This window comes from Oncorhynchus clarkii, chromosome 7 (assembly GCF_045791955.1).
Source record: "Oncorhynchus clarkii lewisi isolate Uvic-CL-2024 chromosome 7, UVic_Ocla_1.0, whole genome shotgun sequence".
Lineage (NCBI taxonomy): Eukaryota > Metazoa > Chordata > Actinopteri > Salmoniformes > Salmonidae > Oncorhynchus > Oncorhynchus clarkii.
The window spans coordinates 81,377,754-81,401,788 of record NC_092153.1 but is presented as its reverse complement, the minus strand read 5'-3'; the positions used below and the strand labels follow the sequence as shown (position 1 = coordinate 81,401,788).

The following is a 24,035-nucleotide window of genomic DNA, read 5'->3' as shown; positions in this document are numbered from 1 at the left end:
GTAGCGCCACCTTTTGCTGCGATTACAGCTGGAAGTCGCTTGGGGTATGTCTCTATCAGTTTTGCACATCGAGAGACTGAAATGTTTTCCCATTCCTTGCAAAACAGCTCGAGCTCAGTGAGGTTGGATGGAGCATTAGTGAACAGCAGTTTTCAGTTCTTTCCACAGATTCTCGATTGGATTCAGGTCTGGACTTTGACTTGGCAATTCTAACACCTGGATATGTTTATTTTTGAACCATTCCATTGTAGATTTTGCTTTATGTTTTGGATCATTGTCTTGTTGGAAGACAAATCTCCGTCCCAGTCTCAGGTCTTTTGCAGACTCCATCAGGTTTTCTTCCAGAATGGTCCTGTATTTGGCTCCATCCATCTTCCCATCAATTTTAACCATCTTCCCTGTCCCTGCTGAAGAAAAGCAGGCCCAAACCATGATGCTGCCACCACCATGTTTGACAGTGGGGATGGTGTGTTCAGCTGTGTTGCTTTTACGCCAAACATAACGTTTTGCATTGTTGCCAAAAAGTTAAATTTTGGTTTCATCTGACCAGAGTACCTTCTTCCACATGTTTGGTGTGTCTCCCAGGTGGCTTGTGGCAAACTTTAAACGACACTTTTTATGGATATCTTTAAGAAATGGCTTTCTTCTTGCCACTCTTCCATAAAGGCCAGATTTGTGCAATATACAACTGATTGTTGTCCTATGGACAGAGTCTCCCACCTCAGCTGTAGATCTCTGCAGTTCATCCAGAGTGATCATGGGCCTCTTGGCTGCATCTCTGATCAGTCTTCTCCTTGTATGAGCTGAAAGTTTAGAGGGACGGCCAGGTCTTGGTAGATTTGCAGTGGTCTGACACTCCTTCCATTTCAATATTATCGCTTGCACAGTCCTCCTTGGGATGTTTAAAGCTTGGGAAATCTTTTTGTATCCAAATCCGGCTTTAAACTTCTTCACAACAGTATCTCGGACCTGCCTGGTGTGTTCCTTGTTCTTCATGATGCTCTCTGCGCTTTTAACGGACCTCTGAGACTATCACAGTGCAGGTGCATTTATACGGAGACTTGATTACACACAGGTGGATTGTATTTATCATCATTAGTCATTTAGGTCAACATTGGATCATTCAGAGATCCTCTCTGAACTTCTGGAGAGAGTTTGCTGCACTGGAAGTAAAGGGGCTGAATAATTTTGCACGCCCAATTTTTCAGTTTTTGATTTGTTAAAAAAGTTTGAAATATCCAATAAATGTCGTTCCACTTCATGATTGTGTCCCACTTGTTGTTGATTCTTCACAAAAAAATACAGTTTTCTATCTTTATGTTTGAAGCCTGAAATGTGGCAAAAGGTCGCAAAGTTCAAGGGGGCCGAATACTTTCGCAAGGCACTGTATATAGAGCACCACCAGTATCATCCAATCCATTCTGTTACCAGAGCAGGTGTCCATTCTGTTAGCAGAGCAGGTGTCCATTCTGTTACCAGAGCAGGTGTCCATTCTATTACCAGTGCAGGTGTCCATTCTATTACCAGAGCAGGTGTCCATTCTGTTACCAGAGTAGGTGTCCATTCTATTACCAGAGCAGGTGTCCATTCTGTTACCAGAGCAGGTGTCCATTCTGTTACCAGAGCAGGTGTCCATTCTGTTACCAGAGCAGGTGTCCATTCTGTTACCAGTGCAGGTGTCCATTCTGTTACCAGAGCAGGTGTCCATTCTGTTACCAGAGCAGGTGTCCATTCTGTTACCAGAGCAGGTGTCCATTCTGTTACCAGAGCAAAAGAAGAGAATATATGTTTCCCAAATGGCACCATATTCCCTATATAGAGCCCTATAGGGACCTAATTAAAAGTAGTGCACTGCATAGGGAATAAGGTGCTGTTTGGGACGCGACCAATATATTGACTTCCTTAGCTTTTGTCCTCTGGCCTTGTATCTCTACCTCTCTGTATCTTTACCAATCATTTCTCTTTTTTTTCATAAACTTACTCTCAACAGTGTTAGGTACAGTATTTGTTCTCTGCCCTCGCTGGTTTGTGTCCGTTTGTATAACCTGTCTTCTTTTAAATACACAGCAAAACAACAGGACAAAGTCTGACCAGGTGAAATTCAGGTGAAATCTATGATCCCTTATTGATGTCACTTGTTAAATCCACTTCAATCAGTGTAGATGAACGGGAGGAGACAGGTTAAAGAAGGATTTTTAAGCCTTGAAACAACTGAGAAATTGATTGTGTATGTGTGCCATTCAGAGGGTGAATGGGCAAGGCAAAATATTTAAGTGCCTTTAAACGAGGTATGGTAGTAGGTGCCAGGCGCACCGGTTTGAGTGTGTCAAGAACTGCAACGCTGCTGGGATTTTAACGCTAAACAGTTTCCTGTGTGTATCAAGAATGGTCCACCACCCAAAAGGACATCCAGACAACTTGACACAACTGTGGGGAAGCATTGAAGTCAACATGGGCCAGCATCCCTGTGGAACCCTTTTGACACCTTGGAGAATCCATTGCCCTGATGAAATTGAGGATGTTCTGATAGCAAAAGGTGTTCATAATATGTTTTACACTCGGTGTATATTCCCCTTCAACATTGAAACAGCGTTAGAGGCTAATAGTGTCAAGCTCTAGTAAAATGAGAACATGAAAATGAAAATGCCAATAATCACGTTCTTGGCTATTTCAAAGCTGCGGTCTCCCAATTCTCGTTCTGCGACACAATGCAGTATATTCTCATTCTGGTCAGGGTAGACGCATTCTGCCTCTGGATCAATGCAGTATTTTCTCATTCTGGTCAGGGTAAACTCATTCTGCCTCTGGATCAGTGCAGTATTTTCACATTCTGCTCATGGTAAACTCATTCTGCCTCTGGATCAATGCAGTATATTCTCATTCTGGTCAGGGTAGACGCATTCTGCCTCTGGATCAATGCAGTATTTTCTCATTCTGGTCAGGGTAGACGCATTCTGCCTCTGGATCAATGCAGTGTTTTTTCATTCTGGTCAGGGTAGACGCATTCTGCCTCTGGATCAATGCAGTGTTTTTTCATTCTGGTCAGGGTAGACGCATTCTGCCTCTGGATCAATGCAGTGTTTTTTCATTCTGGTCAGGGTAGACGCATTCTACCTCTGGATCAGTGCAGTATTTTCTCATTCTGGTCAGGGTAAACTCATTCTGCCTCTGGATCAATGAAGCCAGAAGAGTCTCTGTGAAGCCACTGACCTTTTTTGTCTCCGATGGGAAAAAAATGACCCAAACAGTCATAATCTTGATCTATCATAACGAGAAGCAGCCGGCTTCTGACCTCGGAGTAGAGATTCTTCTATAGCTGGTGAATTTAACAATACAAAAAGACAATGGAAGACCATTATTTTTGCTACTGGCAAACTGTTTGCTAAGATTATAGACACGGCATGCAATTAACAAAGATCACAAATTGTAGATACAAAAAGAAAGAATACTGAACCAGAATATGTTGCGATTTACACGTTGCAGATAGATTTATCCCATACTTTTGAGAATCCAGTGAAGTAAATCACACCTTCTCTTGAAAATTACAGCTGTTTTCAAAAACAAATGTTACTTTCATTGACTGTACAATAAGCTAAGTGTCTTATAGAAATTCTCAGCACACATTCAGATGGATAAGTGAGTCTCTCTATTTCGATATGGACGAGGAGTCTTTCTGTTCAGTTAGAAGCTTCCTTAATGGCACTAAGATGAGGTTTTGTACTTAGCATCTGAATGACTGAAATGAATACACCTTTCACTGAAAAAGAGAGCTCTACCTTCAAATGAGGCACGAGGTAGACTCCAATGGCAAAACTTGTGATTCATCAGATTTAGTGCATACCTATCATTGAAAACACCCATGAATGGTTATTTCCTGGAAATATATGAAAAGGCCTCATTCAATCAGCAAACACAATGGATAAACAATAGGCCTCATTCAATCAGCAAACATAATGGATAAACAATAGGCCTCATTCAATCAGCAAACATAATGGATAAACAATAGGCCTCATTCAATCAGGACACATAATGGATAAACAATAGGCCTCATTCAATCAGGAAACATAATGGATAAACAATAGGCCTCATTCAATCAGGACACATAATGGATAAACAATAGGCCTCATTCAATCATCAAACATAATGGATAAACAATAGGCCTCATTCAATCAGGATACATAATGGATAAACAGTAGGCCTCATTCAATCAGGAAACATAATGGCTAAACAATAGGCCTCATTCAATCAGGACACATAATGGATAAACAATAGGCCTCATTCAATCAGGACACATAATGGATAAACAATAGGCCTCATTCAATCAGGACACATAATGGATAAACAATAGGCCTCATTCAATCATCAAACATAATGGATAAACAATAGGCCTCATTCAATCAGGACACATAATGGATAAACAATAGGCCTCATTCACTCAGGATACATAATGGATAAACAATAGGCCTCATTCAATCAGGACACATAATGGATAAACAATAGGCCTCATTCACTCAGGACACACAATGGATAAACAATAGGCCTCATTCAATCAGAACACATAATGGCAAGAGAATACCAGTTGCTTGATTTTGTAATTATTGCAGTCTAATTAGATATATAAGTAGCATTGTTACTATTATTTTACACTTGTCCTCTCGTGAAACCTGCCTTTATGTTACAATACATACAATGGTAAAGGCCAGAAACGAATACGTTTTCATTTGCTACGCAGTTATGGTGCACTATGTCTCTTCATTCTGTTTAGTCGATTTAAATGAATAATGAAGAACAGGAAAGGAGGGAAGAAGAGAAAGGAAGAGAGGAAAGAGGAAGTAGCTGGAGAGATGATCAGAACATCAATGTGCTGGTAAAGGATTTGTCTGGTCTGGACCTCTTCTGATCTAACACCAACAAGACCACATCTCTTAATTCACTTCAGTCCTTTAAACTAAGTGTTTTAGGATATCTTGCTTATGGAAGAACCAGTGTGGTAATCACTCAAATCCATATGCAAATTCGCCTTAACTTCCATTGGAGAGAAAGGAAAGAAATAAGAGGTAGAATTGTTTGATTTTATTTAACTAGGCAGGTTAGATAAGAACAAATTCTTATTTATAATGACGGCCTACCCCTGCCTAACCCGGACAATTGTGCGCCGCCCTATGGGACTCCCAATCATGTCCGGTTCTGATACAGCCTGGAATTGAACAAGGATCTGTAAAGACACCTCTAGCGCTGAGACGCAGTGCCTTAGACAGATGCGCAACTCGGGAGCCCCGAACTGACGATCAGAACAACCGTGTTGGTGTAAGGTAGGGTGATTTGATAATCATAACAACAGTTTATTCCGAGTGGCAAAACCATTGAATTGGAGCAGACCATATTTCCACTGATTCAGAGTCAATTGTAAAAGGCACTACACATAAATAGATTATCATGCGATCATCATCGTGTTTCGGTTTGCTTCTGTGTGCTTCTGTGCGCTACTGTGTGCTTCTGTGTTCTTCTGTGTGCTACTGTGTGCTTCTGTGTGCTACTGTGTGCTTCTGTGTGCTACTGTGTGCTTCTGTGTGCTTCTGTGCGCTTCTGTGTGCTACTGTGTGCTTCTGTGTGCTACTGTGTGCTTATGTGTGCTACTGTGTGCTTCTGTGTGCTTCTGTGTATTGCCTGGGAAGGTTGGGGAAAAGAGCAAAAAACACATTCTATTGGAATCTTTGTTTTTGGACAAGTGCTTTCCTGGTGCTGTTTCCATCCACTTCCCACATCAAGGTAAAATGGGCAGTCACCTGAGCTGAGACCCAGGTATAAAAAGTCCCGGCTGGGCCACGGTGTGTTTTTTCTTGCCCACAGACCTGTCCGACGGACAGACGGGGCCTCAGGACACAGACATTAGGTGGCAGATGTCCTTTTCTCTCTCCGGACGCTCAGCTCTTCTCTCTCTCTGTCACTGTGATGGACAAGATAATGGATTGTGATAATGAGAATCCTTCCAGAGGCTGGCCAAGAATGTTCATCACATCCCCTCCTGTCACCCTCACAGACACATAAATACAGGATACAGACCCCGGAAACAGGCCGTAGGGGCCAAGGTTCTAATAGTGGACCTGATATAATTTTACTAGCTTTGTGTTCCTGTGTGTGTGTGTGTTTGTGTGTGTTTGTGTAAAAGGTAATTGAAAGAAAGAGAAAGAAAGAGAGAGAACAAGAAAACAATCAACTTCAAGACCTCATAAACAGGGGGGGGGGGGGGGGGGGGGGGGTTGGAAGGTTATTGATTCCTGTGGAAGTGACAGAGAGACAGACAGAGGACAGGTAAACAAGAAACAAGGAGAAGATACAGAGAAATTGAGAAAGAGAGAGATTGACAGAAAAAAAAGAGAGAAAAAACTTGAATAGAAGGAATGAGAAAGAAAACTATAATGGAGAATGGTGCAGAGGGGGGATAGGGTTAAAAAGGGTTGTTGATTCCTGTGTAGGTGAAGGATTCACCCCAGGAATTGCAGCTAATCCTACTATGTGTAGGCAGCAGCACCTCCCTCTCTCCCTGCATTGTAGGAGGGCAGCAGCACCTCTCTTTCTCCTTGCAGGCTAGGAGGGCAGTAGCACTCTCTCTCCCTGCAGGCTAGGAGGGCAGCAGCACATCCCTCTCTCCCTGCATGGTAGGAGGGCAGTAGCACCTCTCTCTCCCTGCAGGCTAGGAGGGCAGCATCACCTCTCTCTCTCCTTGCAAGCTAGGAGGTTAGCATCACCTCTCTCTCCCTGCATGGTAGGAGGGCAGCAGCACCTCTCTCTCCCTGCAGGCTAGGAGGGCAGCAGCACCTCTCTCTCCCTGCAGGCTAGGAGGGCAGCAGCACCTCTCTCTCCCTGCAGGCTAGGAGGGCAGTAGCACCTTTCTCTCCCTGCATGGTAGGAGGGCAGTAGCACCTCTCTCTCCCTGCAGGCTAGGAGGGCAGCAGCACCTCTCTCTCCCTGCAGGCTAGGAGGGCAGCACACCTCCCTCTCTCCCTGCAGGCTAGGATGGCAGCAGCACCTCCCTCTCCCCCTGCAGGCTAGGAGGAGGTGTACAGAATAAAATGTCACTCCAGCCAGCTATTTAAAGAAATAGGGGGGAGAAAACATCCATGAAATGAACTAATGAATAAAGCAAGGTTTTTTTTTCCTTGAACAGAAATATGTGCCTTAGTTATACCCATAATTTTTCAGTGGTCAGGTGATGTGGTTAGGAAAACTCCTGCCCCTAACACATCACTTTTGATGGAGTAGCTTTGGTTTATAAATCATGTTTTTTTGACGTGACTCAAGGGTGTTACGTCTTGTTTCATGGACAGCTGGTGTGTAACTGAATGCATACTTGAAAGACTTGATAGTCGTCTCATACCCAATCATACCTCTACAATGAATATATAGATGAAGATTTTGGCTTCATTTCTCAACCACAGCCTCTATTGTTCCAGCACCTGAAAAGCTATTGAGAGGCCACCAAATGGTGCCAGTGATTGTCAGCGTCTACAATATGTATTTTCTTTGACAATGTCCCATTACATTTTCTATAGCACCTTGTACATTAGGGCTGTGTGGAAGGACATTGGATTGGATTTTCTTTCTAGGGAGTTTTTCCTAGCCACCGTGCTTCGACACCTGCATTGCTTGCCGTTTGGGGTTTTAGGCTGGGTTTCTGTACAGCACTTTGAGATATCAGCTGATGTACGAAGGGCTATATAAATACATTTGATTTGATTTGATTGGCTGTGAGCAGTTCTTCATTGTAGTTGTATTTTGCTGTTACATTGGACTGAATCTCTTCATGTTTAATTCATATTCTTCAATCGTTTCATGTCTATAACCTTGCACCCTTAGATCTCTCACCCATAGAAACAAACTAATACTTGTTGTACTTTCATATTATCTCACCCATAGAAACGAATACTTGTTGTACTTTCATATTATCTCCAATGGTGAAAAAAGTACTCAGCTGTCAAACTTGAGTGAAAGTATAACTACCGTAATAGAAAATCACTCAAGTAAAAGTGAAAGTCACACAGTAAAATACTCAAACCGAATCAAACTTTACTTGCCACGTGCGCCGAGTACACTAAGTGTAGACTTTACCGTGAAATGGTCACTTACGTTACTTACAAGCCCTTAACCAACAGTGCAGTTCAAGAAGAAGAAAATATTTACCAAGTAGGCTGAAATAAAGTATGAATAAAAAGTAACTCAATAAGAATAACAATAATGAGGCTATATACAGGGGGAACCGGTACAGAGTCAATGTGGAGGCTATATACAGGGGGAACAGGTACAGAGTCAGTGTGGAGTTTATATACAGGGGGTGCCAGTACAGAGTCAATGTGGAGGCTATATACAGGGGGAACAGGTACAGAGTCAATGTGGAGTTTATATACAGGGGGTGCCAGTACAGAGTCAATGTGGAGGCTATATACAGGGGGAACAGGTACAGAGTCAGTGTGGAGGCTATATACAGGGGGTACCAGTACAGAGTCAATGTGGAGGCTATATACAGGGGGAACAGGTACAGAGTCAATGTGGAGTTTATATACAGGGGGAACAGGTACAGAGTCAATGTGGAGGCTATATACAGGGGGTACCAGTACAGAGTCAACGTGGAGGCTATATACAGGGGGGGTACCAGTACAGAGTCAATGTGGAGGCTATATACAGGGGGGGTACCAGTACAGAGTCAATGTGGAGGCTATATACAGGGGGGGTACCAGTACAGAGTCAATGTGGAGGCTATATACAGGGGGGGTACCAGTACAGAGTCAATGTGGAGGCTATATACAGGGGGGGTACCAGTACAGAGTCAATGTGGAGGCTATATACAGGGGGTACCAGTACAGAGTCAATGTGGAGGCTATATACAGGGGGTATAGGTACCAAGTCAATGTGGAGGCTATATACAGGGTACCAGTACAGAGTCAGTGTGGAGGCTATATACAGGGGGTACCGGTACAGAGTCAGTGTGGAGGCTATATACAGGGTACCAGTACAGAGTCAGTGTGGAGACTATATACAGGGGGTACTAGTACAGAGTCAATGTGGAGGCTATATACAGGGTACCAGTACAGAGTCAGTGTGGAGGCTATATACAGGGGGTATAGGTACCAAGTCAATGTGGAGACTATATACAGGGTACCAGTACAGAGTCAGTGTGGAGGCTATATACAGGGGGTACCGGTACCGAGTCAGTGTGGAGACTATATACAGGGGGTATAGGTACCAAGTCAATGTGGAGACTATATACAGGGTACCAGTACAGAGTCAGTGTGGAGGCTATATACAGGGGGTACCGGTACCGAGTCAGTGTGGAGACTATATACAAGGGGTATAGGTACCAAGTCAATGTGGAGACTATATACAGGGGGCACCGGTACAAAGTCTGTGTGGAGGCTATATACAGGGGACACCGGTACCAAGTCAGTGTGGAGGCTATATACAGGGGGGTACCGGTACAGAGTCAATGTGGAGGCTATATACAGGGGGCACCGGTACAAACTCTGTGTGGAGGCTATATACAGGGGACACCGGTACCAAGTCAGTGTGGAGGCTATATACAGGGGGGTACCGGTACAGAGTCAATGTGGAGGCTATATACAGGGGGCACCGGTACCGAGTTAGTGTGGAGGCTATATACAGGGTATTACGGTACCGAGTCAGTGTGCAGGGGTACAGGCTAGTTGAGGTAATCTGTACATGTAGGTGGGGCCGAAGTGACTATGCATAGGTAACAAACAAACAGCGAGTAGCAGCAGTGTTCGTGGGGGTCAATGTAAGTTGTCCAGTGGCGAATTATATGAATTGTTCAGCAATCCAACGGCTTGGAAGTAGAAGCTGTTGAGGAGCCTTTTGGTACTAGACTTGGCGTTCCGGTACCGCTTGTAGAATAGAAAACAGTCTACAACTTGGGTGACTGGAGTCACTGACAATTTTATGGGCTTTCCTCTGACAACACAGACTGTACAGGTCCTGGATGATAGGAAGCTTGACCCCAGTGATGTGTACTGGGCCATTCGCACTACCCTCTGTAGCGCCTTACGGTCAGATGCCCAGTTTCCATACCATCCTCCCTATAGGCCGTCTTATCGTTGTCAGTGATCAGGCCAACTATTGTTGTGTCGTCAGCAAACTTGATGATGTTGTTGGAGGCGTGTTTGGCCACGCAGTCGTGGGTGAACAGGGAATATAGGAGGGAACTAAGTACACACCCCTGTGGGGCCCCTGTGTTAAGGATCAGCGTGGCAAACTTGTTGTTGCCTACTCTGACCACCTGGGGGCGGCCTGTCAGGAAGTTCAGGATCCAGTTGCAGAGGGAGATGTTTAGTCCCAGAGTCCTTAGCTTGGTGATGAACTTCGTGGCACTATGGTGTCTAAATGCTGAACTGTAGTCAATGAACAACATGCTCACATAGGTGTTCCTTTTGGCCAAGTGAGAAAGGGCAGTGTGGAATGTGATTGAGATTGCATCATCTGTGGATCTGTTGGGGCGGGATGCGAACTGGAGTGGGTCTGGGGTGTCCGGAGGATGCTGTTGATGTGAGCCAAGACCAGCCTTTCAAAGCACTTCATGGCTACCGACGTGAGTGCCACTGTCTTGGGCACAGGGACTATGGGGGTCTGCTTGAAACATGTAGGTATTACAGACTCAGTCAGTGAAGACACTTGACATTTGGTCCGCGCATGCTTTGAGTACACATCCTGGTAATCCATCTGTGAATGTTGACCTGTTTAAAGGTTTTGTTGTCATCGGCTACTGAGAGCGTTATCACACTGTCATCCAGAACAGCTGGCGCTCTCGTATATGCTACAGTGTTACTTGCCTCGAAGCGAGCATAAAAGGCATTTAGCTCGTCTGGTAGGCTCGCGTCACTGGGTATCTCGCGTCTGGGTTTCTCTTTGTAGTCCGTAAAAGTTTTCAAGCCCTGCCACACCCGACGAGCATCAGAGCCGGTGCAGTAGGATTCAATCTTAATCCTGTATTGACACTTTGCTTGTTTGATGGTTCGTCTGAGGGCATAAGGGGATTTCTTATAAGCGTCCTGATTAGTCTCCCGCTCCTTGAAAGCGGCAGCTCTAGCCTTTAGCTCGATGCAGATGTTGCCTGTAATCCATGGCTTCTGGTTGGGGTATGTACGTACAGTCACTGTGGGGACAACGTCATCGATGCACTTATTGATGAAGCCGATGACGACTGAGGTGGTGTATTCCTCAATGCCAACATATTCTAGTCTGTGCTAGCAAAACAGCCCTGTAGTGTAGCAGGACTGACTGACTTACTACTTTAGTAAAAGTGTAAAAATATTTGATTTTAAATATATTTAATTATCAAAAGTAAAATAATAAACCATTTCGATAGCCAGGGGCACACTCCAACACTCAGACATAATTAAAACAAAGCATTAGTGAGTCCGCCAGATCAGACGCAGTAGGGATGAACAGGGATGTTCTCTTGATAAGTGTGTGAATTGTACCATTTTTCTGTCAACGTGTAACGCATACTTTTTGGTGTGAGGGAAAATGTATGGAGTAAAAAGTACATTTATTTTCTTTTTGAATGTTGTGAAATAAAAGTTAAATTTGTTTTAACTTTTAAAGTAACTCACGTGGCTGTAAGTAAGAGATGTTAAAAGTTAAAACAAGTAGAAGTCTATTGGTGAGATAATCAGTGGTGTAAAGTAGTTAAGTCCTCTTCTCCACTCCTTTACTAATGTACAGTGTTTACAGATTAATGCTTCTTCTCTCCGGCCATTAAATCAAGAGAGATCAAAGGGCTAATTGAAAACATATCATCTTGTTGAGATTTACAGCTAAAGGAGCTCTTTCTTAAATATTTTTTAGTTCACGATAAAGCCAAGAGACCAGACTGGAATGGACAAATGGTGAAATAATCTCAAACCTTCTTTAGAATAAATTTAATTTGGGTGTTGAACTTGATGTCAAACTAATTTAGAAGTTTATTTACATCTTCCCATACTGATAACTCTGAACTCCATACACTGAAATGACCAGATGTGTAAAAACTGTTTGAAATATACAAATATTATTTGTCTTGTGACGGAAGTAGACTTTTGTTCTGATGACCTGTTATATGAATATTGATTAGATTTGTTTCTGGTATATCATCAAAATAAATCAATATACAGCATGTTTTTGGACTCATTCGGCAGTTTTTTAAATATTGATTTAAGTACAATATCATTGGATGTTAAATGTTGAAAGTACAATATCATTGGACGTTAAATGTTGAAAGTACAATATCATTGGATGTTAAATGTTGAAAATTCAATTTACAGTGCCTTCAGAAAGTATTTTTACCCCTTGACTTATTACACATTTTGTGTTACAACCTGAATTCAAAATGGATTAAATCAATGTTTCCTCTCACACATGTGCACACAAAAACATCTAATTTACATAAGTCTTCAAAACCCCTGATTCAATATATGTTGGAATCACCTTTGGCAGTGATTACAGCTGTGAGTCTTTCTGGGTAAATCTCTAAGAGCTACGCACAACAGGATTGTACAATATTCATGCATTATTCTTTTTTAAAATGCTTCAAGCTTTGTCAAGTTGTTTGTTGATCATTTCTAGAGAGACATTTTCTTACCATAGGTTTCCAAGAGAATTTCAATTTAAGTCAAAACTGTATCTTGGCACATTCAATGTTGACTTGGTAAGCAACAGTGTATATTTGGATTGATGATTTAGCTTATTGTCTTGCTGAAAGATGAATTTGTCTCCTCTAGGATCTTGCATGTGCTTAGCTCTATTCCATTCATTTTTTTATCCTAAACAACTCCCTAGCCCTTGCTGATGACAAGCATGTCCATAACATGATGCAGCCACCACAATGCTTGAAAACAGTGATGTGTTGTGTTGGATTTGCCCTAAACATAACGCTTTGTATTCAGGACATAAAGTTAATTGATTTGCCATATTCTTTGCAGTTTAACTTTAGTGCCTTATCGCAAACACAATGCATGTATTTGAATATTTACCTTCTTTTCACGCTGTCATTTAAATTCGTATTATGGAATAACTACAATGTTGTTGATCCATCTACAGTTTTCTCCTATCACAGCATTAAACTCTGTAACTGTTTTAAAGTCACCAGTGGCCTCATAAGTGGTTTTCCTTCCTCTCTGGCTACTGAGTTAGGAAGGATACCTGTATGTTTGTTGTGACTGGGTATATTGATACACCGTACAAAGTGCAGTGGTGTAAAGTACTTCAGTAAAAATACTTTAAAGTACTACTTAAGTCATTTTTGGGGTTATCTGTATGTTACTTTAATATGTTTGACAACTTTTACTTTTACTTCACTACATCCCTCAAGAAAATGATGTACTTTTTACTCCGTACATTTTCCCCTTGACACCCAAAAGTAATCATTACATGTTGACAAGAAAATGGTCCAATTCACACACTTATCAAGAGAACATCCACCGCCTGGTACGGCAACTGCTCCATCCACAACCGTAAGGCTCTCCAGAGGGTAGTGAGGTCTGCACAATGCATCACTGTGTGCAAACTACCTGTTGAATTTTTGATGTCCCTACTTCTAGACTAGATCATCCATAGCGGCTATAGGCTGAATGTTTGATGTCCCTACTTCTAGACTAGATCATCCATAGCGTCTATAGGCTGAATGTATGATGTTCTCTACTTCTAGACTAGATCATCCATAGCGTCTATAGGCTGAATGTTTGATGTCCCTACTTCTAGACTAGATCATCCATAGCGTCTATAGGCTGAATGTTTGATGTTCCCTACTTCTAGACTAGATCATCCATAGCGTCTATAGGCTGAATGTTTGATGTTCTCTACTTCTAGACTAGATCATCCATAGCGTCTATAGGATGAATGTTTGATGTTCTCTACTTCTAGACTAGACCATCCATAGAGTCTATAGGCTGAATGTTTGATGTCCCTACTTCTAGACTAGATCATCCATAGAGTCTATAGGCTGAATGTTTGATGTCCCTACTTCTAGACTAGATCATCCATAGCATCTGTAGGCCGAATGTTTGATGTCCCTACTTCTAGACTAGATCATCCATAGCATCTGTAGGCTGAATGTTTGATGTCCCTACTTCTAGACTAGATCATCCATAGCGTCTATAGGCTGAATGTTTGATGTCGCTACTTCTAGACTAGATCATCCATAGCATCTATAGGCTGAATGTTTGATGTCCCTACTTCTAGACTAGATCATCCATAGCGTCTATAGGATGAATGTTTGATGTCCCTACTTCTAGACTAGATCATCCATAGCGTCTATAGGCTGAATGTTTGATGTCCCTACTTCTAGACTAGATCATCCATAGCGTCTATAGGATGAATGTTTGATGTCCCTACTTCTAGACTAGATCATCCATAGCGTCTATAGGCTGAATGTTTGATGTTCCCTACTTCTAGACTAGATCATCCATAGCGTCTATAGGCTGAATGTTTGATGTTCTCTACTTCTAGACTATATCATCCATAGCATCTGTAGGCTGAATGTTTGATATCCCTACTTCTAGACTAGATCATCCATAGCGTCTATAGGATGAATGTTTGATGTCCCTACTTCTAGACTAGATCATCCATAGCGTCTATAGGCTGAATGTTTGATGTCCCTACTTCTAGACTAGATCATCCATAGCGTCTATAGGATGAATGTTTGATGTCCCTACTTCTAGACTAGATCATCCATAGCGTCTATAGGATGAATGTTTGATGTTCCCTACTTCTAGACTAGATCATCCATAGCGTCTATAGGATGAATGTTTGATGTCTCTACTTCTAGACTAGATCATCCATAGCGTCTATAGGATGAATGTTTGATGTCTCTACTTCTAGACTAGATCATCCATAGCATCTATAGGCTGAATGTTTGATGTCCCTACTTCTAGACTAGATCATCCATAGCATCTATAGGCTGAATGTTTGATGTCCCTACTTCTAGACTAGATCATCCATATCGTCTATAGGCTGAATGTTTGATGTCCCTACTTCTAGACTAGATCATCCATAGCATCTATAGGCTGAATGTTTGATGTCCCTACTTCTAGACTAGATCATCCATAGCGTCTATAGGATGAATGTTTGATGTCTCTACTTCTAGACTAGATCATCCATAGCATCTATAGGCTGAATGTTTGATGTCCCTACTTCTAGACTAGATCATCCATAGCATCTATAGGCTGAATGTTTGATGTTCCCAAGTTTGAACAAGTTTTGCTGAAGTCGAGGAGATCAAAATAAATTGAACATTCACTGTCTATGTTAAGCGTGGTTCGATATCTCTGTCAGAATTCCCTGGCATGATTGTCTATTTTTATTTATTTATTTTTTATTTTTATTTCACCTTTATTTAACCAGGTCGGCTAGTTGAGAACAAGTTCTCATTTGCAACTGCGACCTGGCCAAGATAAGGCATAGCAGTGTGAACAGACAACACAGAGTTACACATGGAGTAAACAATTAACAAGTCAATAACACAGTAGAAAAAAGGGGAGTCTATATATACATTGTGTGCAAAAGGCATGAGAAGGTAGGCAAATAATTACAATTATGCAGATTAACACTGGAGTGATAAATGATCAGATGGTTATGTACAGGTAGAGATATTGGTGTGCAAAAGAGCAGAAAAATAAATAAATAAAAACAGTATGGGGATGAGGTAGGTGAAAATGGGTGGGCTATTTACCAATAGACTATGTACAGCTGCAGCGATCGGTTAGCTGCTCAGATAGCAGATGTTTGAAGTTGGTGAGGGAGATAAAAGTCTCCAACTTCAGCGATTTTTGCAATTCGTTCCAGTCACAGGCAGCAGAGAACTGGAACGAAAGGCGGCCAAATGAGGTGTTGGCTTTAGGGATGATCAGTGAGATACACCTGCTGGAGCGCGTGCTACGGATGGGTGTTGCCATCGTAACCAGTGAACTGAGATAAGGCGGAGCTTTACCTAGCATGGACTTGTAGATGACCTGGAGCCAGTGGGTCTGGCGACGAATATGTAGCGAGGGCCAGCCGACTAGAGCATACAAGTCGCAGTGGTGGGTGGTATAAGGTGCTTTAGTGACAAAACGGATGGCACTGTGATAAACTGCATCCAGTTTGCTGAGTAGAGTGTTGGAAGCAATTTTGTAGATGACATCGCCGAAGTCGAGGATCGGTAGGATAGTCAGTTTTACTAGGGTAAGTTTGGCGGCGTGAGTGAAGGAGGCTTTGTTGCGGAATAGAAAGCCGACTCTTGATTTGATTTTCGATTGGAGATGTTTGATATGGGTCTGGAAGGAGAGTTTAGAGTCTAGCCAGACACCTAGGTACTTATAGATGTCCACATATTCAAGGTCGGAACCATCCAGGGTGGTGATGCTGGTCAGGCGTGCGGGTGCAGGCAGCGAACGGTTGAAAAGCATGCATTTGGTTTTACTAGCGTTTAAGAGCAGTTGGAGGCCACGGAAGGAGTGCTGTATGGCATTAAAGCTCGTTTGGAGGTTAGATAGCACAGTGTCCAAGGACGGGCCGGAAGTATATAGAATGGTGTCGTCTGCGTAGAGGTGGATCAGGGAATCGCCCGCAGCATGAGAAACATCATTGATATATACAGAGAAAAGAGTCTATACAATAAGACAATGTATGTAAGGATGTACCCACGCTTGTTAGCCATGTATGCAGATCTGAGGATTCACTCGTGTATGGAAATACAGAGAACTGTACAGGCCATGGGCATCATTAAATGGGATTTGACTATTAATCTGATGATTGACAGTACAGTTATTGTGCTCCTAGAGTTCATAATATAAAAGATGGATAGCATACTGAGACTAATCGTATAATCTACTTACTGTATTCTCCTGTTCTCCATCTTAACTCATCCCTTCTTTCTCCTCTCTCTCTCTCCTCAGATTCCTCAGATTAGCTATGCCTCCACGGCCCCGGAGTTGAGCGACGACCGGCGATATGACTTCTTCTCCCGTGTGGTGCCTCCGGACTCGTTCCAGGCCCAAGCCATGGTGGACATAGTCAAGGCCATGGGCTGGAACTACGTATCTACCATCGCGTCAGAAGGATCCTATGGAGAGAAGGGAGTGGATGCCTTCCAACAGCTGTCCAGAGAAGCAGGTGAGTCCCAAAGTAACCTCTCTGGTGAAGCTGGCCTTAATGGCCATGTACTCTTAAATATCCAGCCGGTACAGCCAGAAGAGGACTGGCCACCCCTCTGAGCCTGATTCCTCTCAACCCAGTACAGCCAAAAGAGGACTGGCCACCCCTCTGAGCCTGATTCCTCTCTACCCAGTACAGTCAAAAGAGGACTGGCCACCCCTCTGAGCTTGATTCCTCTCTACCCAGTACAGCCAGAAGAGGACTGGCCACCTCTCTGAGCCTGATTCCTCTCTACCCAGTACAGCCAGAAGAGGACTGGCCACCCCTCTTTAGGTTCCTTTAAAAATTCCCACCTTCTAGGGAGTTGTTCTTAGCCACTGTGCTTATACATCTCCTTGCTGCTCTTTGGAGTTTTATGCTGGCTATCTGTATAGCACTTTGGACAACTGGTGTTGAAAAAATGGCTTTATAAATACATTTGATTGATTGAATGATTGAATGTTTTCCAATAATAAAACTTATTGCAAGGGTGTAAAGTGGATTAACTTGCGATGTGATCGAATGGTCAAGGAATTAAAATAACCTTCAGGTTGAATTAAACACACTACGATAACCACTGAGGGTTGCAAGGTAGAAATCAGTTTATTCAGAGGATATCTACTTTGAGTTTGGTAAGAGACAAACCTTATATGTATATACAGCACCAGTCAAACGTTTGGACCGACTCATTCAAGGGTTATTCTTTATTTTTACTATTTTAGAATTTTTTGTATAATAGTGAATACATCAAAACTATGAAATAACATAAATGGAATAAAGCCTTAACCAAAAAAGTGTTAAACAAATACAAATATATTTTATATTTGAGATTCTTCAAAGTAGCCACCCTTTGCCTTGATGACAGCATTAAACACTCTTGAGATTCTCTCAACCAGTAGTTACCTGGAATGCATTGAGGATTTCAATTTCAATTAAAAGGTGTGCCCTCTTAAAACTTAATATGTAGAATTTCATTCCTTCTTAATACGTTTGAGCCAATCAGTAGTGTTGTGACAAGATAGGGGTGGTATACAAAAGATAGCACCTATTTGTTAAAAGACCAAGTCCATATTATGTCAAGAACAGCTCAAATAAGCAAAAAGAAACGACAGTCCATTATTAAAGACATGAAGGTCATGTCTTTTAATGTTTCTTCAAGTGCAGTCGCAAAACCCATCATGCGCTGTGATGAAACTGGCTCTCATGAGGACCGCCATAGGAATGGAAAACCCAGAGTTACATCTGCTGCAGAGGATAAGTTCATTAGAGTTACCAGCCTCAGAGATTGCAGCCCAAATAAATGCTTCACGGAGTTCAAGTAACAGACACACCTCAACATCAACTGTTCAGAGGAGACTGGGTGAATCAGGCCTTCATGGTCTAATTGCTGCAAGGAAACCACCACTAAAGGACACCAATAAGAAAAATACACCAACCAAGAAACACAATCAATGGACATTAGACCGGTGGAAATCTATAATTTGGTCTGATGAGTCTAATTTGAGATTTTTGGTTGCAACCGGTATGTCTTTGTGAGACGCAGAGTAGTCGAATGGATGATCTCTGCATGTGTAGTTCCCACCTTGAAGCATGGAGGAGGTGTGATGGTGTCGGGGTGCTTTGCTTGTGACACTGTCAGTGATGTATTTTCAATTCAAGGCACACTTAACCAGCATGGCTACCACAGCATTATGCAGCGATACGCAACCCCATCTGGTTTGCGCTTAGTGGGACTGTTTTTCAACAGGACAATTACCCAAAACACCTCCAGGCTGTGTAAAGGCTATTTGACCAAGAAGGTGAGTGATGGAGTGCTGCATCAGGTGACCTGGCCTCCACAATCACCTGACCTCAACCCAATTGAGATGGTTTGGGATGAGTTGGACTACAGAGTAAAGTTAAAGCAGCCAACAAGTGCTCAGCAAATGTGGTAACTCCTTCAAGACCGTTGGAAAAGCATTCCAAGTGAAGCTGGTTGAGAGAATGCCAAAAGTGTGTAAAGCTGTCATCAAGGCAAAGGGTGGCTACTTTGAATAATCTAAAATCTAAAGTGTATTTTGATTTGTTTCACACTTTTTTGTTTACTAGATGATTTCCAATGTGTTATTTTATAGTTTTGATGTCTTCACTATTGTTCTACAATGTAGAAAACAGTCTAAATAAAGGAAAACCCTTGAATGAGTAGGTGTGTCCAAACTTTTCACTGGTCCTGTATTTTTGTTTGTATGTACGCTGTAATCTAAGACATGGATAAACATGTAGACCTCATTTAAATGTCAACCAAACAATTTCACTCTGGCTTTAGGAAGACACTGATCCTCTTTGTTCATAAGCAACGACTGCTAATCAACTGTTTTGGACAGTGATTGTTTTTCTCTTTGTTTTTCTCTTTTGGGAAGACCTTGACAACCGTAGTCAATTAGACAATCAACAAGATGTATTTGACCACATACGAGCCTATAGTGGAGGTTTCTTACTTTAATATAGCAGATGTAACAGACATGAGCAAGCAGGCTATTGATTTCAAATCAAAGTTTATTTGTCACGTGCGCCGAATACAACACCTTACAGTGAAATGCATACTTACAGGCTCTAACCAACAGTGCAAAAAAGGTATTAGGTGAACAATAGGTAAGTAATGACATAAAACAACAGTAAAAAGACAGTGAAAAACAGTAGTGAGGCTATAAAAGTAGCGAAGCTACATACAAGCACCGGTGAGTCAGGCTGATTGAGGTAGTATGTACATGTAGATATGGTTAAAGTGACTATGCATATATGATGAACAGAGAGTAGCAGTAGTGTAAAGAGGGGTTGGCGGGACACGGTGCTGATAGCCCGGTTAGCCAATGTGCATTGTGTCCTGCCACCCACCACCCGCCAACCCCTCTAGCAGCCGTCGTGCGTCACCCTCCCTGAGATCTGAAATCAACTGTCTATCACGGTTCGACAGTTGACCTTAGTCTTGCCCTCAGCTAGTATTGGCGACTTTGAATGACAGAGCGTTGTGTACAGAGGGTTCAGGGGTCAAGCCCCGGGTAGGGAAGACAGGGAAGAAATTCGTTCTGTTAGATTTCTATGAGGAGAATTTTGAGCTTCAGCAATATACTTATGATTCTCAATTTTATTTATTTTTATTTTTTATTTAACCTTTATTTAACCAGGCAAGTCAGTTAAGAACAAATTCTTATTTACAATGACTGCCTACTCTGGCCAAACCCGGACGACGCTGGGCCAATTGTGTGCCTCCCTAATGTAGTGACGCCTCTTGCACTGAGATGCAGTGCCTTGGACCGCTGCGCCACTTGGGAGCCCAAATATATGGTCAATATGGTCCTCAATATCTGGTCCTCAATATATAGTCCTCAATATACTATGGTCCTCAATATATGGTCGTCCTCAATATATGGTCCTCAATATGGTCCACAATATATGGTCCTCAATATATGGTCGTCCTCAATATATGGTCCTCAATATATGGTCCTCAATATGTGGTCCTCAAAAAAAAATGAGGACCTCTTCAGATTGAAGCGTCTGCTAAAGGTTATAGAGTACGTTAATATATTATTACTAGCTTATAAACTAAGGAGACATTGAGGTGGACAGCCTGCTAACATCCCCTGGTTAAACAACCAGTCATTGTAATGTAATGCAGTTGATTAATATCACACAGAGGTCTATGCTTGCCAGAGGTCTATGCTTGCCAGAGGTCTATGCTTGCCAGAGGTCTACGCTTGCCAGAGGTCTACGCTTGCCAGAGGTTTACGCTTGCCGAGGTCTACGCTTGCCGGAGGTCTACGCTTGCGGAGGTCTACGCTTCCCGGAGGTCTACGCTTGCCGGAGGTCTACGCTTGCCTGAGGTCTATGCTTGACGGAGGTCTATGTTTGCCAGAGGTCTATGCTTGACAGAGGTCTATCCTTGACGGAGGTCTATCCTTGACGGAGGTCTATCCTTGACGGAGGTCTATGCTTGACGGAGGTCTATGCTTGACGGAGGTCTATGCTTGACGGAGGTCTATGTTTGCCAGAGGTCTATGCTTGACAGAGGTCTATCCTTGACAGCGGTCTATGCTTGACAGAGGTCTATACTTTAATGTAATCAGTTACTGGTTCACACATGCCAACACAATCACAGTTAGCGGGTCCAGTAAACCCATTGTAAAAAGCCTGTCATCTGAGGTTTTGCCCCCTGCCCTAACATCTTTCGTTATCTCCCTTTATTAATCACAGGATGACTATAAAACAGTGTTTGTGTACCAAATGGCACCCTATTCCATATACAGTGCAATACTTTCAACCAGGGCCCATAGGGAATAGGGTGCCATTTTGGGATACAGAATGTTTTTCACAGCTTTTTAATGAGCTTTTTACTCGCCAAAAGGGCTTTCTCTTCCTGATTGCAGGGTTTTGTTCTTTATCGTTTTGGATTATCTCCGCTCCCATAATCCTCTACTCTATTTATCCTGGGGGTGTTTGTGTGTTCCTGCTCTCACCGCTTCACGTCGCCACAGATCATCTGGCCAATTAGGCTCAGCCATTTCCAACAGGCTGCGGAGGCAGAGAAATATCCACATTGATTTCTTGTGCAGCGTACTGGAGCACAGATTAGACAAGGATTTCCTATCCGCAAGTTTCTCAGGTAGCAGCCAGTATGACTACATTTTAAACATCCATAGAAACTAAATAGACAGGAAAACCCCAGCACACTAGTGATGTTGATGCTTCCAAACATTAAATTGATTATAAACCAATGAGTTTAACTTTTTCAGACCTCCATGGAATACGTCCTTTATTGGGAGGAGGTGTGGGGGGGAGGAGGTGTGGGGGGGGGGGGGGGGGGGATATTGTAAGGCTATTCAGAGGCGTGCCTGGCATGTCTTTATTTAACTTTGGATCTGCTTCAGATAAACCGTACAATGGAAGACGCTGTGTACTGTGCTCTCAAGAGAGGGATACAAGGAATAGGTGTGGGTGGCGGACACACCTGCTGCCTGGCGGAAGGTCGGCTAAATACTGGCAAGGAAGTATCTGGAGTGGTGGTCATCTATATCAGGGCTAGTGAAGTATCTGGAGTGGTGGTCATCTATAACACCTGCTGGCTAGTAAGAGAGAAGTATCTGGCGGAAGGTCGGCTAAATATCTATATGGCTAGTAAGAGAGAAGTATCTGGAGTGGTGGTCATCTATATCAGGGCTAGTAAGAGAGAAGTATCTGGAGTGGTGGTCATCTATATCAGGGCTAGTAAGAGAGAAGTATCTGGAGTGGTGGTCATCTATATCAGGGCTAGTAAGAGAGAAGTATCTGGAGTGGTGGTCATCTATATCAGGGCTAGTAAGAGAGAAGTATCTGGAGTGGTGGTCATCTATATCAGGGCTAGTAAGAGAGAAGTATCTGGAGTGGTGGTCATCTATATCAGGGCTAGTAAGAGAGAAGTATCTGGAGTGGTGGTCATCTATATCAGGGCTAGTAAGAGAAGTATCTGGAGTGGTGGTCATCTATATCAGGGCTAGTAAGAGAGAAGTATCTGGAGTGGTGGTCATCTATATCAGGGCTAGTAAGAGAGAAGTATCTGGAGTGGTGGTCATCTATATCAGGGCTAGTAAGAGAAGTATCTGGAGTGGTGGTCATCTATATCAGGGCTAGTAAGAGAGAAGTATCTGGAGTGGTGGTCATCTATATCAGGGCTAGTAAGAGAGAAGTATCTGGAGTGGTGGTCATCTATATCAGGGCTAGTAAGAGAGAAGTATCTGGAGTGGTGGTCATCTATATCAGGGCTAGTAAGAGAGAAGTATCTGGAGTGGTGGTCATCTATATCAGGGCTAGTAAGAGAAGTATCTGGAGTGGTGGTCATCTATATCAGGGCTAGTAAGAGAGAAGTATCTGGAGTGGTGGTCATCTATATCAGGGCTAGTAAGAGAGAAGTATCTGGAGTGGTGGTCATCTATATCAGGGCTAGTAAGAGAAGTATCTGGAGTGGTGGTCATCTATATCAGGGCTAGTAAGAGAGAAGTATCTGGAGTGGTGGTCATCTATATCAGGGCTAGTAAGAGAGAAGTATCTGGAGTGGTGGTCATCTATATCAGGGCTAGTAAGAGAGAAGTATCTGGAGTGGTGGTCATCTATATCAGGGCTAGTAAGAGAGAAGTATCTGGAGTGGTGGTCATCTATATCAGGGCTAGTAAGAGAGAAGTATCTGGAGTGGTGGTCATCTATATCAGGGCTAGTAAGAGAGAAGTATCTGGAGTGGTGGTCATCTATATCAGGGCTAGTAAGAGAGAAGTATCTGGAGTGGTGGTCATCTATATCAGGGCTAGTAAGAGAGAAGTATCTGGAGTGGTGGTCATCTATATCAGGGCTAGTAAGAGAGAAGTATCTGGAGTGGTGGTCATCTATATCAGGGCTAGTAAGAGAGAAGTATCTGGAGTGGTGGTCATCTATATCAGGGCTAGTAAGAGAGAAGTATCTGGAGTGGTGGTCATCTATATCAGGGCTAGTAAGAGAGAAGTATCTGGAGTGGTGGTCATCTATATCAGGGCTAGTAAGAGAGAAGTATCTGGAGTGGTGGTCATCTATATCAGGGCTAGTAAGAGAGAAGTATCTGGAGTGGTGGTCATCTATATCAGGGCTAGTAAGAGAGAAGTATCTGGAGTGGTGGTCATCTATATGATAATGGCGCCAGAAGGGATGACTGTCGTTTTACGGGCTCCTAACCAACTGTGCTTTTTATAAAAAATAACATATGTAACTTATTTTGTACAGCATGTTGCTGCTACCGTCTCTACCGAAAATAGCTTCTGGACATCTGAACAGCGATTACTCATTCCGATTCCCCTGAGACCAGGCCCAAATACCTGTCTTTCGTGTGATGAGAAGATGGA

The 24,035-nt window shown here is 42.8% G+C and overlaps 1 protein-coding gene across 1 annotated transcript in view; it reads left to right on the top strand.

Annotated features, from left to right (window-relative positions):
- The window catches only part of LOC139413906 (glutamate metabotropic receptor 7), a 366,925-nt gene that overhangs the window by 100,325 nt on the left and 242,565 nt on the right, over positions 1-24,035 (top strand). Inside the window, exon 2 of the mRNA XM_071161753.1 lies at positions 16,920-17,136. Coding sequence (XP_071017854.1) covers positions 16,920-17,136 — 217 coding nt within the window. The remainder of the gene's footprint in view (positions 1-16,919; positions 17,137-24,035) is intronic.